General features: G+C 37.2%; 1 protein-coding gene across 19 annotated transcripts in view; it reads left to right on the top strand.

Annotated features, from left to right (window-relative positions):
- ELF2 (E74 like ETS transcription factor 2) overlaps positions 1-13,791 on the top strand; it is a 101,881-nt gene extending 88,090 nt beyond the window's left edge. For 8 of the 19 annotated variants that reach the window (XM_026499354.4, XM_026499355.4, XM_057310076.1 and 5 more), the window contains 7 exons: positions 1,197-1,310; positions 2,997-3,170; positions 5,831-5,869; positions 6,234-6,320; positions 10,042-10,234; positions 11,319-11,666; positions 12,052-13,791. In XM_026499354.4, the coding sequence (XP_026355139.1) occupies positions 1,197-1,310; positions 2,997-3,170; positions 5,831-5,869; positions 6,234-6,320; positions 10,042-10,234; positions 11,319-11,666; positions 12,052-12,679 (1,583 nt within the window). In that variant the 3' untranslated portion in view covers positions 12,680-13,791. The remainder of the gene's footprint in view (positions 1-1,196; positions 1,311-2,996; positions 3,171-5,830; positions 5,870-6,233; positions 6,321-10,041; positions 10,235-11,318; positions 11,667-12,051) is intronic. The other 11 variants (XM_026499357.4, XM_048212203.2, XM_026499362.4 and 8 more) reach the window with 3 other exon arrangements.
- The last annotated feature ends 1,765 nt before the right edge of the window (positions 13,792-15,556 follow it).

Below are 15,556 nucleotides of genomic sequence, written 5' to 3'. Positions count from 1 at the left end.
ATTAGAAACTGTTACATGTTCATTTTCAGAACAAAGTAGAATGTTCAATATTTTTAAGTCAGGATGTGAAATTAATATATCATTGATATAAGTTTGTGCTTGAATGGCCAATTTCCCTGTAAGGTCTGTGGGTTGTTCTCAGCTTTAATATATCAAAGAAATGCTTGCATGTCTAGTGTATTAAAAACCTATGTTGGGAATTATAGCAGATATAAAGATGAATTAAGATAGCCCCCCCTGACCTCAAGGAACTTATCTTATAGGAGTGATAAGAAATCATCACTACTTAATTGAATTCTTATCTACATGCCAGGCATTGTACATGTTTTTTATGGGTATCACCTCACTTAATTCTCCCAACTATATATGAGGTAAGTAACGCACCTGTTTTGTGAAAGAGGAATTCCGTTTCCTTACAAGGAATTAAATCGCTGGTCTAGAGTAACATGCAAGTAGCAGAGACTAGGACCCAAGCTGTTGGACTTGAAAAGCCAAACGACTGCTGTATACTTTACTGTTTCACAAGTAATTCAATCAGCAAAGCATAAAGTAAGTGCTAAGAGAGAGTTACAGAAGGTGGCAGAATCAGAAAAGACTTCATGGGAAAACAAACATAGAAGCTTTAAAAACAAAGTTATTGGGTAAAACACAGAAAAGTTCAGGGAAATCTTGAGGAGGTTATTGGGAAGAATGCAAGTGTGTGGTGCCATGCTAGTGCACTCACCCAGGAGGGTCAGTAAAAATCAAACTTACTGATTAAACGAACTTGGAAATACATGTTTCTGACTGATTCTGCAAGGTATTGCCCTTGATTTTAGTAGCTGTATATCAAGATACATAATTGACCTCCTAGGATTGTTTATCTACAACCCCCCCCAACCTCCAAGTCAGTTTTGCTCTAAAATTGATACAGGGCTCAAATTTCAAGGGTTTTTGTTTTCCTTTGGATAAGATTCAGAAATTTCTCAGTAATTTCTAATCATTCTCAGTAGTTACTTTATAATCAGCATTCGTTTTGCAAAGTGTAGATATAGATTGTTTTTTAAATTCTGTAAATAATTTATATGGACTAATATATATTAGTGACTTAAGAGTTATTCACGAGTTAATTTGTTCCTCATAGAGTAGTATGTTTTAATTTAGTATTATATTTTTACTTGATTATTTTTAATTGAGTAGAACTTATTTTCCCCCAGTGGAAGCATCCGTTCACAGCAGTAATGCACACTGTACAGATAAGACAATTGAAGCTGCTGAAGCCCTGCTTCATATGGAATCTCCTACCTGCTTAAGGGAGTCAAGAAGTCCTGGTATGTGAATTGTCCTTTTTTTTTTCTTTTTTAAAGATTTTTATTTATTTATTTGACAGATAGGCAGCCAGCGAGAGAAGGAACACAAGCAGGGGTTTTTTCTTTTTTAAAGATTTTTATTTATTTATTTGACAGATAGGCAGCCAGCGAGAGAAGGAACACAAGCAGGGGGAGTGGGAGAGGAAGAAGCAGGCTCCCAGCAGAGCAGGGAGCCCGATGCGGGGCTCAATCCCAGGACCCTGGGGTCACGTCCTGGGCCAAAGGCAGATGCTTAACGACTGAGCCACCCAGGTGCCCCTGAATTGTCCTTTTTTTATATTAAACATGTCACATCACTTCACATCTCTAAAAATGAGTTTCTTCTTAAATACATGGGGATTATTATTGTTCTCAGAGTTTATTATGCATGAATACCTGTGACAGCAATACTTTATTTGTGAAAGTTCTCTAGTTTTAAATAGTTTTTTATGATAAATGATACAGAAAATGCCCACTATAGACAGATAAATATTTGTTAAATTGCTATTTATATCGTTACGTCTTATTTCCTTAACTCTGGGTAAATTGTATGCCTTTGTAGTCCTTAAGGGAATGGCAGATGGGGGTGGGGGATTTGCCTCCCAGGACTACTTTCTATCCTTTATTTAGTGATAAATAGGCGGTAGCTCCAGGGAACCTTCCACTGTGGAGAGAGGGGATAGTTTCTGCTATTTCCTCATACTCCCTCAGGCTGGGAGTTTTCTTTTCTTTTGGTCCCTTTTTTTTGATTTTCTTTAAGACTGCCTTTGAGAGTCATTTTGTCCTCTAATTTTAATGGCCAAGTGTTAATGTGACTTAATACAATAATATTGGGCCTTCTTATAGGGATTTATAAATACCAAGAGCAACTGTACTTTTTAATTAGAATAGGAATCCTACATATTATTCAGGGATATGAGAAGAAAATTAGGGCATATTGGTCAATGTATTAATCCACGATAGTATTATTAGCTGTCTCTTAATTGAAATAGAAATGTCATATTTGGATTATTCACGCACATTGGAAGGAAGCTGGAGCAACATTATTGTGTGTAATAGGATATCAAATGGCAGTTTCTATGTACTGTTTTAGTGACCCAAAACATCAGGACTGTTCAATTAAATAAAATTTTAAATATTGAAAGATGATATTCTTTGGGCTGTAATGAGCAGGTTTTCATTTTCATATTTTGAAATGATCTGTAAGTGCTTTCTTTTCACTGAAGAAACATTTATTAAATGTTTTAAATTTTATACCATGTGCATGTATTACCTAGTTAGAGAATAATGATGGGTACCAGGAAGGAAAGTAATTATTAAAGAACTCACCACTATTATTCTATTATCTTACTTTCATATGTTTTCCCAATTGTCAAAATAATTCAGAGTCTTCTACATTGAGCTTGAAAGTATGTAAAAATGTGAAGGGGGGATTCCTCATGGTCCCCACCTTACCTACAGGATTAACATTTCTTTCATGCTGATTTTCTTTGCATTTATTTCCTTACATACTTCAGATTGTATTGCATATTCAGCAAATTAACTTTAGGCTGTTATCCTGCATTGATGAATTGTTAGTAAACCTCACCTCTACTAAATATTGAACTGTCCGCATGAAGAAGTATTCATGGGGGTGGGAAATTTTAATTTTTCGACTTTTTTTTATAGTGGAAGTGTTTGTCCCTCCTTGTGTATCAACTCCAGAATTTATCCATGCTGCTATGAGGCCAGATGTCATTACAGAAACCGTAGTGGAGGTGTCAACTGAAGAATCGGAACCAATGGATACCTCTCCTATTCCTACATCACCAGATAGCCATGAACCAATGAAAAAGAAAAAAGGTAGAGTATATTTATACATTTCTGGAAAAGTGGGTGAAGATTTTTCTGGTATTTTTTTTCCCCATCAAGGGACATAGGAAATATAGGCTGTAGATTTATGATTGATGTTACCTTTACCTAGGTATTCTCAAAGAATCAACAAATTGAGATTTTAATTTTGTGTTAACATGTTCATACTGTTTAAAGAAGTTAGTATTTGAGCTCTAAAGAAAGTTGCCCGAAAATGGAATTAAAACAAATGCTGGACAAGTGGAAGGAAGATCCGAGAGTCACTGCTTGTTTATCTGCTTTCTGATCCTTTTAGGTACTTGGTTATTTTTTTAGAAAACATTTTTTTATTTCCTCTATTTTTAATCTTATCTTCCCACACTTTTGTGGGCATTAAAATAAAAAGCCAATACTATTTTCTTCCCTATACCTTTTGTCTTAAAACACCAAGATTGCCAATAAGGACTTTTAAGTGGAATAAACTCACCAGTGGGTAAAGAGTGTTTCCACTTACTGTTTGACTCCTGCTGAAACTTATGCTCACCTGATCCTGTTCGGTAAGGCCGAAGGCCCTGCACACCTCCAACATCCCTAGGAGATGGGCAGCAAGTGGGTCCTTTTTCCTGTTTGAATCAGAGGTAAAACTTGAAAGAAATGAAATTCTCTATGAATGGGTACTCATTTAATTCCATTTTCTTCTGTATCTCTTTCTTTACATTTTAGAGTAGGAAAAAAATGAAAGGCAAAAATAAGAAAACTTGTGTTAGAAATAAGGGTATTTTTATTAGACCTATTTCAAATTGCTGTGATGTTGATGTGTCTATGCTCATTACTGTGAGGGACACAGTGAAGAATAAGATTGAGTGCCTTCCCTCATGTAATAGATTACATGTATCTTGGAAGAGGTATGATGAAGGAGAGAATTAGAAGGAAGAATTACTTCTTGCTGTAAATGTTTAAAAACAAAAGGCATACATATAAATAGCCCTGTTTACCCACTTCCCCACTGTATCCTTTAGCTGGTTGTATTTGATAGGAGCTATTATAAAATACTTAACAAAATTTTTAGATTTATTTTATTTTTTAGGGAGAGGGAGAGGGAGCGCGCGCGCACACACGTGCACCGCATGAGCGGTGGTGGTGGGGAGAGGGAGAGGGAGAAAAAGAGAATCTCAAGCAGACTCCATGCCCAACGTGGGGCTCCATCTTACGACCCTGAGATCAGGACCCTGGCCAAAATCAAGAGTTGGACACTTAACCAAATGACCCACCCATGTGCCCCAAGAAATTTTTCGATTTAAAAGAAGATGGAAAAGACCATGAAAAGCTGGGAACCAGGACCTCTAGATGAATAGGTTGATTTGCCTATGTGGTATGATATAAACCAGGAAATAATTTGCCAATTTAATATTGATTTTATATATTTGAAAATAAATGATCTTAATGAAGGACCATTTAAAAATTATATCTAGGGGCGCCTGGGTGGCACAGTGGTTAAGTGTCTGCCTTCGGCTCAGGGCGTGATCCCGGCGTTGTGGGATCGAGCCCCACATCAGGCTCTTCCGCTATGAGCCTGCTTCTTCCTCTCCCACTCCCCCTGCTTGTGTTCCCTCTCTCATTGGCTGTCTCTGTCTCTGTCGAATAAATAAATAAAATCTTTAAAAAATAAATAAATAAAAATTATATCTAATGTATACATTATTTATTTGTGCTTAAGTTCATTTGGGACACACAAAGTTAGGTAGGTTATTTTTGAATAGCAGAGGCTTTTGATTTCCAGAGCTTCTAATATACTAATGTATGTTGTGAATCTGCAAGAGAAGGTATCATGCAGTGTTCTAAAAGTGAATTTGACTGTAGAACATTGTTTCCTAGTGATGAATAAACTATTTCTTAAGAAGTATGATTTGGGAAATACTGCTTTATATGAAAATAAATTAAGCCTTTTTAGGCTAACATTTCGATGAAGGAAGTTGAGGTTTTTTGTTTTTGTTTGAGTCTTACTACTGATTGATTTGTATTCTAAATATTACTTAGGTTGAGAAATTAATCTCTGTTCTATTAAGGAGACCAGCGAACTTTTTCTTTTAATTTTTGCCAGAGCACACATCTTATTGATTAGTTACTGTAATGAAATCCTAGAATATAATAGCTATGTATTTTGAAATAAATTAAAACACTTTGATTTTTAGGTCTTTATTTAGCTTTAAATAGTCCTTGCTAATGAAGACCAGAGTGATATCAGAAATCCCGAATGAATGACACCAAATTAGTAATAGTATATATAATCTGCAAATTATAATATACTTGACTATTCCCAGCCTTTCAGGAGGCCTCCCCTCATTTGCCGGCATTCTTTTATCAGTGCTGAGGATGAAAACAATGCATTTCAGCCTATGCCTTCTTTAGTATAAGTATAGCTCTTGCTTTTCTGTTTATTGTGGATGCTAGTCTGTCTGAGAGAGCTTTTTGGTAGAAGTGAAGAGAAGCAAAGGGAAGGGCACACTTCCTAGACACATGAAATAATTAATTGAAGGATTTTTTTTATCCTTATAATGTACCTGCACATTGAGGTGGGGGAATTTGAACACTTATGCTTAAATTCTGGTGACTGGATTGGCTCAGAGCAGTAGAGTGTTTAAAATAATATTTTTTACTTTTCCTCATTTGAGCTCAAAGGGCTTCGCAGATAATCAGATCCTCTGCAATAGGTAGGTAACGTTTTTTCTAACAATCCTGTAGAACAGAAAAGAAAAAAGTTTGTACTAGAATTTGTTTCCATTGCTGCCTTTTTGAAAGAGGTTAGCAAATTGGGGCTCTGACCGAGTAAATAATAGGTTGGGTAGTACTTGACTTGCTGTATACATGAAATGACTGCCAGTTAACTGCTGGAATCTAAAATTGCAGACGTGCCTTTCATGTTCCGTTTAAACACAACTTCTTATATACACTGAGTATATGAATCCACAAATTAGTGTCCACTTTCATGAATAATGTGTTAGCAAAGAGTCTGCTAATCTTGCTTCTGTTATTTTCCTGTTTTCATTGTATGGTTTCAATCTTATTTTTTTTCAGTTGGCCGTAAACCAAAGACCCAGCAATCACCAATTTCCAATGGGTCTCCTGAGTTAGGTATAAAGAAGAAACCCCGAGAAGGAAAAGGTAATTTGGGGAGGGCTGTTTTGGAGGTGAGATGACTTTTTTTTTTCCAGTTGACATTTTTGCATTTGTAAGAAAATGATTTCTAGTACACGTACAGGTGAAGTACTGTCTTCGGCAGTACGTCGTAATCAGGGCCATATGAGCGTCATCTGGGGAGCTTTTTCCCAGTTTCTACCCCAGAGATTCTATAGCCATACATACACTACGGGGGAGTAAAAGGCAGTAGGCATTTGTGTTTGGAAAAGGTCAAGTGCAGTCTGACGCACAGCCTTCTTGAGGGCCACTGTTCTTAGTGGAGGTATGTATGTCTGACAGCACTCATCCTCATAGGGAGCCACTTGGGATTGAAGGGGTGGGTTTATAACTAAGACTTATTTATGATATATAATTTTTTTTAAAGATTTTATTTATTCATTTGACAGAGATAGAGACAGCCAGCGAGAGAGGGAACACAAGCAGGGGGAGTGGGAGAGGAAGAAGCAGGCTCATAGCGGAGGAGCCTGATGTGGGGCTCGATACCAGAACGCCGGGATCACACCCTGAGCTGAAGGCAGACGCTTAACGACTGAGCCACCCAGGCACCCCTGATATATAATTTCTTAACTGATATAAGTTAATAGCACATATTAGAAAGCTAAACTGTAAATGTACAATTATTACTGTTTTTTTAAGTAATTCCCATCATCAGTGGTCTCTTATACTCAAAGACCTGATGCTTAACACTGGAGAAAAACTTTGTGATGACCTGTTTTTGCCAATCAGAGTAACCTTTTATTAAAGTGTCAGTCTTTTATTATCAAACTTGAGGCAGCGTGTTGAATGTGAAGATTAAAGATTAAAAATCCAGTCGGGGGCACCTGGCTGCCTCAGTCGGTACAGCCTGTGACTCTTTTTTTTTTAAGATTTTATTTATTTATTTGACAGAGATAGAAACAGCCAGCGAGAGAGGGAACACAAGCAGGGGGAGTGGGAGAGGAAGAAGCAGGCTCATAGCGGAGGAGCCTGATGTGGGGCTCGATCCCATAATGCCGGGATCACGCGCTGAGCCGAAGGCAGACGCTTAACGACTGCGCCACCCAGGCGCCCCCAGCCTGTGACTCTTGATCATGAGGTTGTAAGTTTAAGCCCCACGTTGGGTATAGGAAGTACTTTAAAATGTTAAAAAAAAAACCGTGTTTCTTCTGTAGAATGGCAATCCAAATGCTGATAATGTCTGCTATAGGTTTAATGAACTACCTTATCTGATAAAGAAGGCTTCCCTTTCTTAGTGTTTTCCTTAAAGTGAGATGTAGAACTATCAGTTTTAATCTGAGGATGGGACCTGGGGTGGAGTGAGTATCCAAAGACAACCTGAGGAATGTTGTTGAGTCTAACTCCACAGACATGGATGCATTCAAATCCCTACTTTGTATAAGGCATTATTTACGTTATTCGGAAGTTTTTTCCAGAATAAGCTTACTTTTACTATGTCCACTCATAGGGCCTTATATCTCCTGATCACAAAAATGTCCCAAGTACACATCTTAATGTAGTTGAAAGTTACATATGGTTTAATAGTTAAGAGTTTTTATGAAGTATTGATGTTGATGCAATGGGATTTCAGAGACACAGAACATTGTAAAGTTGAAAGTTAATCTTTTTAGGTCAAGAGATGCACCTGGTCTCAACTATGGGTTAAAATTTTCAGAGAATTCCAGAATGAAAATGAAATGCCCAAGGAAGAGCATCAGCATTTAGATTGAGTAGTGGTAGCTTAGTTTGGAAGCCTCCCACCCTCAGAAGTTCGTCTCATGAAGCCTCTAATTTGGCTCTAGATTTGATGATAGTGAAGGGATAGTGACTAGGAGCCTAGAGATGACCTGGTGACTCAGTGGTACTGTGTGTACTCTATGTGTGTACTCTAATTTTCTCCTTCTCAGGGTTCTTTTCTGTTCTTTGATCAATTTAAGAACCTCTGGCCCTAGAGGCTTTAAAAGGGGAATAAAAGAAAAACAGCATTCTGAAAAGCCTGATGTTCTCATAACCACTGCCCACTACTTGCCCATCCTCCACTCTCCAAAGGGAAGGGGGAAAAAAGGCATGCTTTCTTCTTTTGGGCAGTATTAAGTTCCTTATCTGAATCCCAGATTCTCTCCTTTTCCTCTATGCAAATCTTAGTCATCTTCCCAAGTCTTACTGTCTTACTAATTCACTTTCATTCCTGAAATCCCATTTTCTGTCATTCATCTGGAATATAATTATGCATTGCCTTGTGATCTTATTTCATTTCACAACCTGTTACTCCTTTTTCATATTGTTGTCATTTACTTTTCTTTTCCCTTCCCAGCTAAATTCTAAATTCCTTGAAGCAGGGACCCAAGTTCTAAATGCTTTTCTGTACCCTCTACTACACTGAAGCAGCATAGTGTATGATGAATAACTGTGTTCTTCTGCAGAAATAGCTCACGTTCAACTTTGCTAGTCACGTGATCAAATGTTATATATAGTTAGCATTTGATGAGTACTCGACTAGTTAAAGGAATTTCCATGTTTAAGGAGTTCATATTTTAAGACTGAAGCACAAATATATTTACTCAACTGTTCATATATAATGAAATCCTAATACATTGCTTGTCTTCATTGCACTGGGTATGGTCAGTAGAAAGATATTAGCAATTTTTTAAAAACCCTGATTTTAGAGGAAGATAGGTCTCATTGATAATCAAATCCAAATTGATTAGTCCAGAGGATAATGAAAGATAATGTTTAAAGGGTCATGGGTACTTTGTACTTAATATTGAGACATGTACTTCAGAGTTCCTGCATAAAGGTGAATCAAAGAAAATATATCAAAGAAAAATATGTTTCGGGGTCCCTGCCTGGCTGTCTCAGTCGGTGGAGCATGCAACTCTTGATCTCAGGGTTGTGGGTTCCAGCCCTCTGTTGAGTGTGGAGATTACATAAAAAAATAAAATCTTAAAAAAGTTTTTCAGATTTCATCGTGTATTGCTTGCCTTCTCAACAAATAAGTGCCTTTTGATGCATTTTGATCATAGAATTGGGGCTTATCATATAATAAACATCCTGGTGCAGATTTATGTTATTTATGGTTTAGATCTGTGTAAATCAGTAAATTGGATTCTGTTTAATTCAGGTTCACTTTGTGCTATGCATTATGCCTTTGCCTTGCCTTTACTGAACTCAAAATTTAGGATAGGTTGATGTATAATAGTATAAAATTCAGGACCTCCATTATATTAGTATCATAACTGTAAACATAAATAGGATATTATTTTTGAAAACCAGCAAACAGGTATATTTAGGATTATGTTATAATGAAATATAGTGTATATATAATTTACTAGGCAACATAATGTGACACTATATATAAATGATTCTCATAGTTACTTAATGACAGACTCTTAGGACATTTGTTTTACCAGTAGTTCATGAATTTTTGTCCAGCATAATTAAATATTTGCTTTTTTTTTTTGATCTAGGGTGTGAGTAGAGGCCGGGGTGGAGAGGGAGAGGGGGAGAGAGAAAATCTTAAGCAGGCTCCACACCCAGCACGGAGCTCGATGTGGTGCTTGATCTAATGACGGTGAGATCATGACCTGAGCAGAAAACAAGAGTTGGATGCTTAACCGACTGAGCCACTAAAATGCCCCTAAATATTTGCTTTTAATTATGTATTTAATTATATTAATGAATTTTTAACCAATGTCTTATTTTTTCAAAGGAAACACAACCTATTTGTGGGAGTTTCTTTTAGATCTACTTCAAGATAAAAATACCTGTCCTCGGTATATTAAGTGGACTCAGAGAGAAAAAGGCATATTTAAACTTGTGGATTCAAAGGCTGTCTCTAAACTTTGGGGAAAGCATAAGAACAAGCCAGATATGAACTATGAAACTATGGGACGAGCTCTGAGGTAGGAACAGAAGAGAATGAATTTTCAAATAAAACCTACATACCTCTGTATTGTCTATTAGTTGTTCACAGACAAGCTCTAAAAACCCCTTTTTGTAACTTTTAATTTGGGGGGATATTCTAGAGGAGTTTCTTAGGTTTGGAGGTAGATGGAAAGAAAGATTTTGGTCTAGATATCTAAAAACTGGACAACCATTTTTGCAGAAAAATGTGATTTTGCACTTCCTTAATAGAAGTTGAAGACCTTTAAGGAAATTAAACCCAAATGAAATAGTTTCTAAATAATTTCTTTTTTTAATTTATTTTTTATTATTTATTTATTTTTTAAAGATTTTATTTATTTGACAGAGATAGAGACAGCCAGCGAGAGAGGGAACACAAGCAGGGGGAGTGGGAGAGGAAGAAGCAGGCTCCCAGCGGAGGAGCCAGATGTGGGACTCGATCCCGGAACGCCGGGATCACGCCCTGAGCCGAAGGCAGACGCTTTAACGACTGCGCTACCCAGGCGCCCCCCAAATGAAATAGTTTCTAATACAGCTTTTTAGTTCCTATGAATTTGTTATAACGGATTTATCTTAATATGAAATTTCTTAATTTTGTGAGTTTGAGAAACCCACAAAACTTTGCAGTGTACATGGCTTCTTCTAATTAGGGGTGTTTGTAAATGGACACATAGTTTATATGACAGTATTCACATATTCCAGATTTATCTCCACTAAGCACAGCTTAAGTGATTTTTCTCCATAACGTCAGATTGTTTTTTATAACCTGTATAAATCACAGCTGAATTTTTACTGATGCCATAAGATACAGTAAAATATTTGGTATTTAGGTTGAATTACTTCCTTTAAGAAAGAGAACTTAGCTATTTTATAAACCTAAAGGTTCAAGGACCTGTGGCACCAGGTTCCAACTTCATTCCTATCCAAATTCTTAGCCTTTTAAACAGTCCCCAGCCAGTAAGAGCTCCTTCTCATCTCTAACAGGAATAAGTGAATGTTTCTGTTAGTATCCATTCTACATGGTCTTTTTGGGGGGCAAAAAATGTAATACACTTGATTCATTTAGTACTGTTTCCATTACAGATACTATTACCAAAGGGGTATTCTTGCAAAGGTTGAAGGACAGAGGCTTGTATATCAGTTCAAGGATATGCCCAAAAACATAGTGGTCATAGATGACGACAAAAGTGAAACTTGTAATGAAGATTTAACAGCAGCTGCTGATGAAAAATCATTAGAACGAGTGTCACTGTCTGCAGAGAGTCTCCTGAAAGCAGCAGCCTCTGTTCGTGGTGGAAAAAACTCATCTCTGAACTGCTCCAGGGCAGAGAAGGGTGTAGCTAGAGTTGTGAACATCACTTCCCCTGGTCATGATACTCCATCCAGGTCTCCTACTACTACCACATCTGTGTCAGCAACAGCAGCTCCAAGGTCAGTGAAGGAAACCACTACTTGTGTTTACTTATTAGAAAGTTCTTTAGCAAAAATGAAAGGTCCGTTTTTTAATGGTGGCAGCCTAAGAATCCACTGTCATCCAGACTTTGAAAGGTACTTGGTCTTTTAAATGTATTTTATTGTTATTGTTAACAGTAAAGGTCTCAACTAACCTGAATTGGTTTTTTTATGGTTTTATAGATGGAACAATGTGAGCATTTGTTTTTAAAATCTGTTTCATGATATTTCATATTCTAAATTGTCAGTACACCTGTAAAATTTGGGAGCATTAGTTTTGTACATTATGGGTTTGCATTCATCTTTTTGCTCAAGAAACCTATTGTCTAATTTAACATTAAATCAACTGTTTTGAATCTACCAGGACAGTTCGTGTGGCAATGCAAGTACCTGTTGTAATGACATCATTGGGTCAGAAAATCTCGACCGTGGCAGTTCAGTCAGTTAATGCAGGTGCACCATTAATAACCAGCACTAGTCCAACAACAGCAACCTCTCCAAAGGTAGTTATTCAGACAATCCCTACTGTGATGCCAGCCTCTTCTGAAAATGGAGACAAAATCACCATGCAGCCTGCCAAAATTATCACCATCCCAGCTACACAACTTGCACAGTGTCAACTGCAGACAAAGTCAAATCTGACTGGATCAGGAAGCATTAACATTGTTGGCACCCCGCTGGCCGTGAGAGCACTTACCCCCGTTTCAATAGCCCACGGTACACCTGTCATGAGACTCTCAGTGCCTACCCAGCAGGCATCTGGCCAGACTCCTCCGCGAGTTATCAGTGCGGTCATAAAAGGGCCAGAGGTAAAGTCGGAAGCCGTGGCAAAAAAGCAGGAACATGACGTGAAAACTTTGCAGCTGGTACAAGAAGAAAAACCAGCAGATGGAAATAAGACAGTGACCCACGTAGTGGTTGTCAGTGCGCCTTCAGCTATTGCCCTTCCTGTAACTATGAAAACGGAAGGACTAGTGACATGTGAGAAATGAACAGCAGCTCTACCGTGGATGTGACTGTTAGTGAGAGTACTAACATAAATATTTGCAAGGGAGGTCATCAAGAAGTCAAAAGAAGACTTTAAAACATTTTTAATGCATACAAGGAAACAATCAGACTTACTGGAAATAAATTACCTATCCCATGTTTCAGTGGGAAATGAACTACATACGGAGATGCTGACAGAAAACTGCCTCTTACAGGACGAAACAGCTGAACCCGTCAATAAGGAAAAGGACTGAAAGGGACCAAGCAACTCACTACAATATCAAGTTACACTAAGACTTGGAACACTAACATTCTGTAAGAGGTCATATAGTTTTCAGTGGGGAGGGGCTGGGATGGGTGATCTCATTGTTACATATAGCAATTTTTGATGCATTTTATATGCATACCAGCAATTATTACTGTGTTCACACAGAACTCACTTAACTGGTGCTATGTGAAGACTGCTAATATAGGTATTTTAGAATGTGAATTGAAAATGGATCCAAAAGCTTTTCAGAAAGAGGATAGCAAAAAAGATCTAGTGCGATTTTTTTTTATATCATATAGCTTAAGCGGATTTAAAACAAAGGCCTTAGACTAATTTTCAGTTTTCTTTATTGAAATAAGCTAATGGCTTGTTTGTGTAAAGCTTTTTTATTAAAAGAAAAATTTTAAAAATCTTGTACCTAGCACAGTATTGTTATAGAATTTACATGTAACATTTTATATGGTAGTTTAAGTCTGTCAGTTTCTTAATTGTGGACAAATTAACAGTTGGCTCTGGCCTTTGGCTGTAACCTGCCTGTGTCACTCACTTAACCCTGCCATCTGTGCAGACATAGCAGTTTCAGTTCTACTGTCACTTGGAAGTTCAGGCTCAGCATGAATTTTTGTCAGGTAGCTCTAATACCTGGTGTTTTTGTTTGTTTTTTTTCCTTCCTTCCTTCCTTCCTTTTTTTTTTTTTTTTTTAGTTGAAGTTTAAGAGGGAAAGTACCAGTGTTCAGATTTGAACTATAATAGTTTGTATATTCAACATTTGAAGTATATTCTATTTTGTTGTACTCTTGTTTCAAAGTGTATTCAAGTAGGTTTTCTGAAATATAGAAATGAAATTTATGTTGTGTTTTGGTCTCTGGTGATATTTATAACAATATTCAAAAGCTAGTATAGAGACACTGTTTTAGTGAAGTATACAAGTCTTATTTCTCCTTCCCAACTACTGTGTGAAGAAATTTTCCTTCTGTTTGTTCCATTACATTAATATTTGGCAAATACCTGCATGTTGCCACTTATTTTCTAATTACTATCATGAACTATAATGTTCTGCTTACCACGAGTTTACTGTTTTAATGTTGGCCACACAATTTATATTTCAAATCAGACCAGTTACTTCTCAAACAGACCTTCTGAGGGTTAAGATGATTAAGTAATACTCTAGCCCTTTTACAAATTAGGAAATGGAGGTACCAGAGGGATTACATGAATTTCCTAATTTCACACCAAATCAGGTCCTGTGACCCCACATCTTAATGCTCTTTCTACTACAAAGAAAAGTTGTCTATTTTTACATCTTTTAGAAATTTAAATAAACTGATACTTAATGTTTTGAGGCCTTCAGTTGTGCATCCGATCAGATACTACTTAGGTCGACAAAGAGTTTTATAACCGCTCCCTTTGTAATCGTTTATCTTTTCCACAAACATACCTGATGGTACTTCTTAATAAAAGCTCAGAAACACTCGATTCTTATCCCATTTGGGAATTAAGCTCAAATTCTACCTACTTTTAAGACATTTCCTAAATATTTCCATTTTTTTTGACACTTAATTGTATTGTCTTTTTTGCACTATAGTTTCATTTCTTTAGTCATACTCCATGATATTTTTGGAGGGCAAAAAATACCCAAACGCTGAGCTTATTAGACACTCAGACACGTGTTGGTTTTGGTAACATATCTGCTAAGAATCTAAGTCATATGCCATGGAGGACAGCTAGAGAGACTTAAATTTTGAGTGAATACCCCCCCCCCCCAGTATATTAGTTGTTTCGAACTGGGTTAAGTCAGAACTACCTAGCTTATCTCCACCACTCTACCTAGACATTTTTTTTTTGTCTCTTTCAGAATAAGTACACCTAAGGTCTAGATTTGGAAACAGATGTAGACAGTATATCCCAATCAGAGTGTTTCTGATTAAAATTATCAGTGGTATGGCTTTTAATCTCAACCCTTCCAAATTGCAAACCACTGTGTCTGGTATATTGAAGAACCTTATAATGGCTTGATGCCACTATGTATTCCAGTTTCACTAAGGCTTTTGAACAATAATCAGTCTGTCCCCTTATTCCTTAGGTCTTTTTCCAGCAATAATTCCAGCCTTACTACCCTGCTTAACCACATGACCAGTATACCTCTTTATAGAGAACATGGAGGTGATGAGCTGTGAACTCCATTTCTGGACCCTTTGCTTTAAGAGCCTCTACTGACTCCGGCGTCCGTTCTTACCATCTGTTACAGGAAGGAGGCAGCTGTGCCTTCCTCCTCTACTCCGCCTTCCTCTCCTTTCATACCTTCTTGGTCCCCTTGTTCCAACAAGTCTACAGCCTATTGCTCTCCCTTCAGTAGCTGAATTCTGGCTTAAGAGAAACAGTTCTCATTGAGGTCCAACAATCCAGTAGTAAAATGAAATAGACACTTCATTTTTTCATGTGGTCTTGTGCCTCAGCCTACTTGTTTTCCATGACATCCTTCTTCTGATTTACTTCCTGCCTGACCAGTCATCTTAGTCTGCTTTGCTCTCCTTCAGTTTCCTATTTAATGTTAATACTTAGCAAGATTCTGTCTATAGGTCTCTTTCCTTATCTTCAGAGTAGGTATACGAAT

The sequence above is a fragment of the Ursus arctos genome, unplaced genomic scaffold (assembly GCF_023065955.2).
Source record: "Ursus arctos isolate Adak ecotype North America unplaced genomic scaffold, UrsArc2.0 scaffold_11, whole genome shotgun sequence".
NCBI lineage: Eukaryota > Metazoa > Chordata > Mammalia > Carnivora > Ursidae > Ursus > Ursus arctos.
This window is presented reverse-complemented; position numbering and strand designations above follow the sequence as displayed.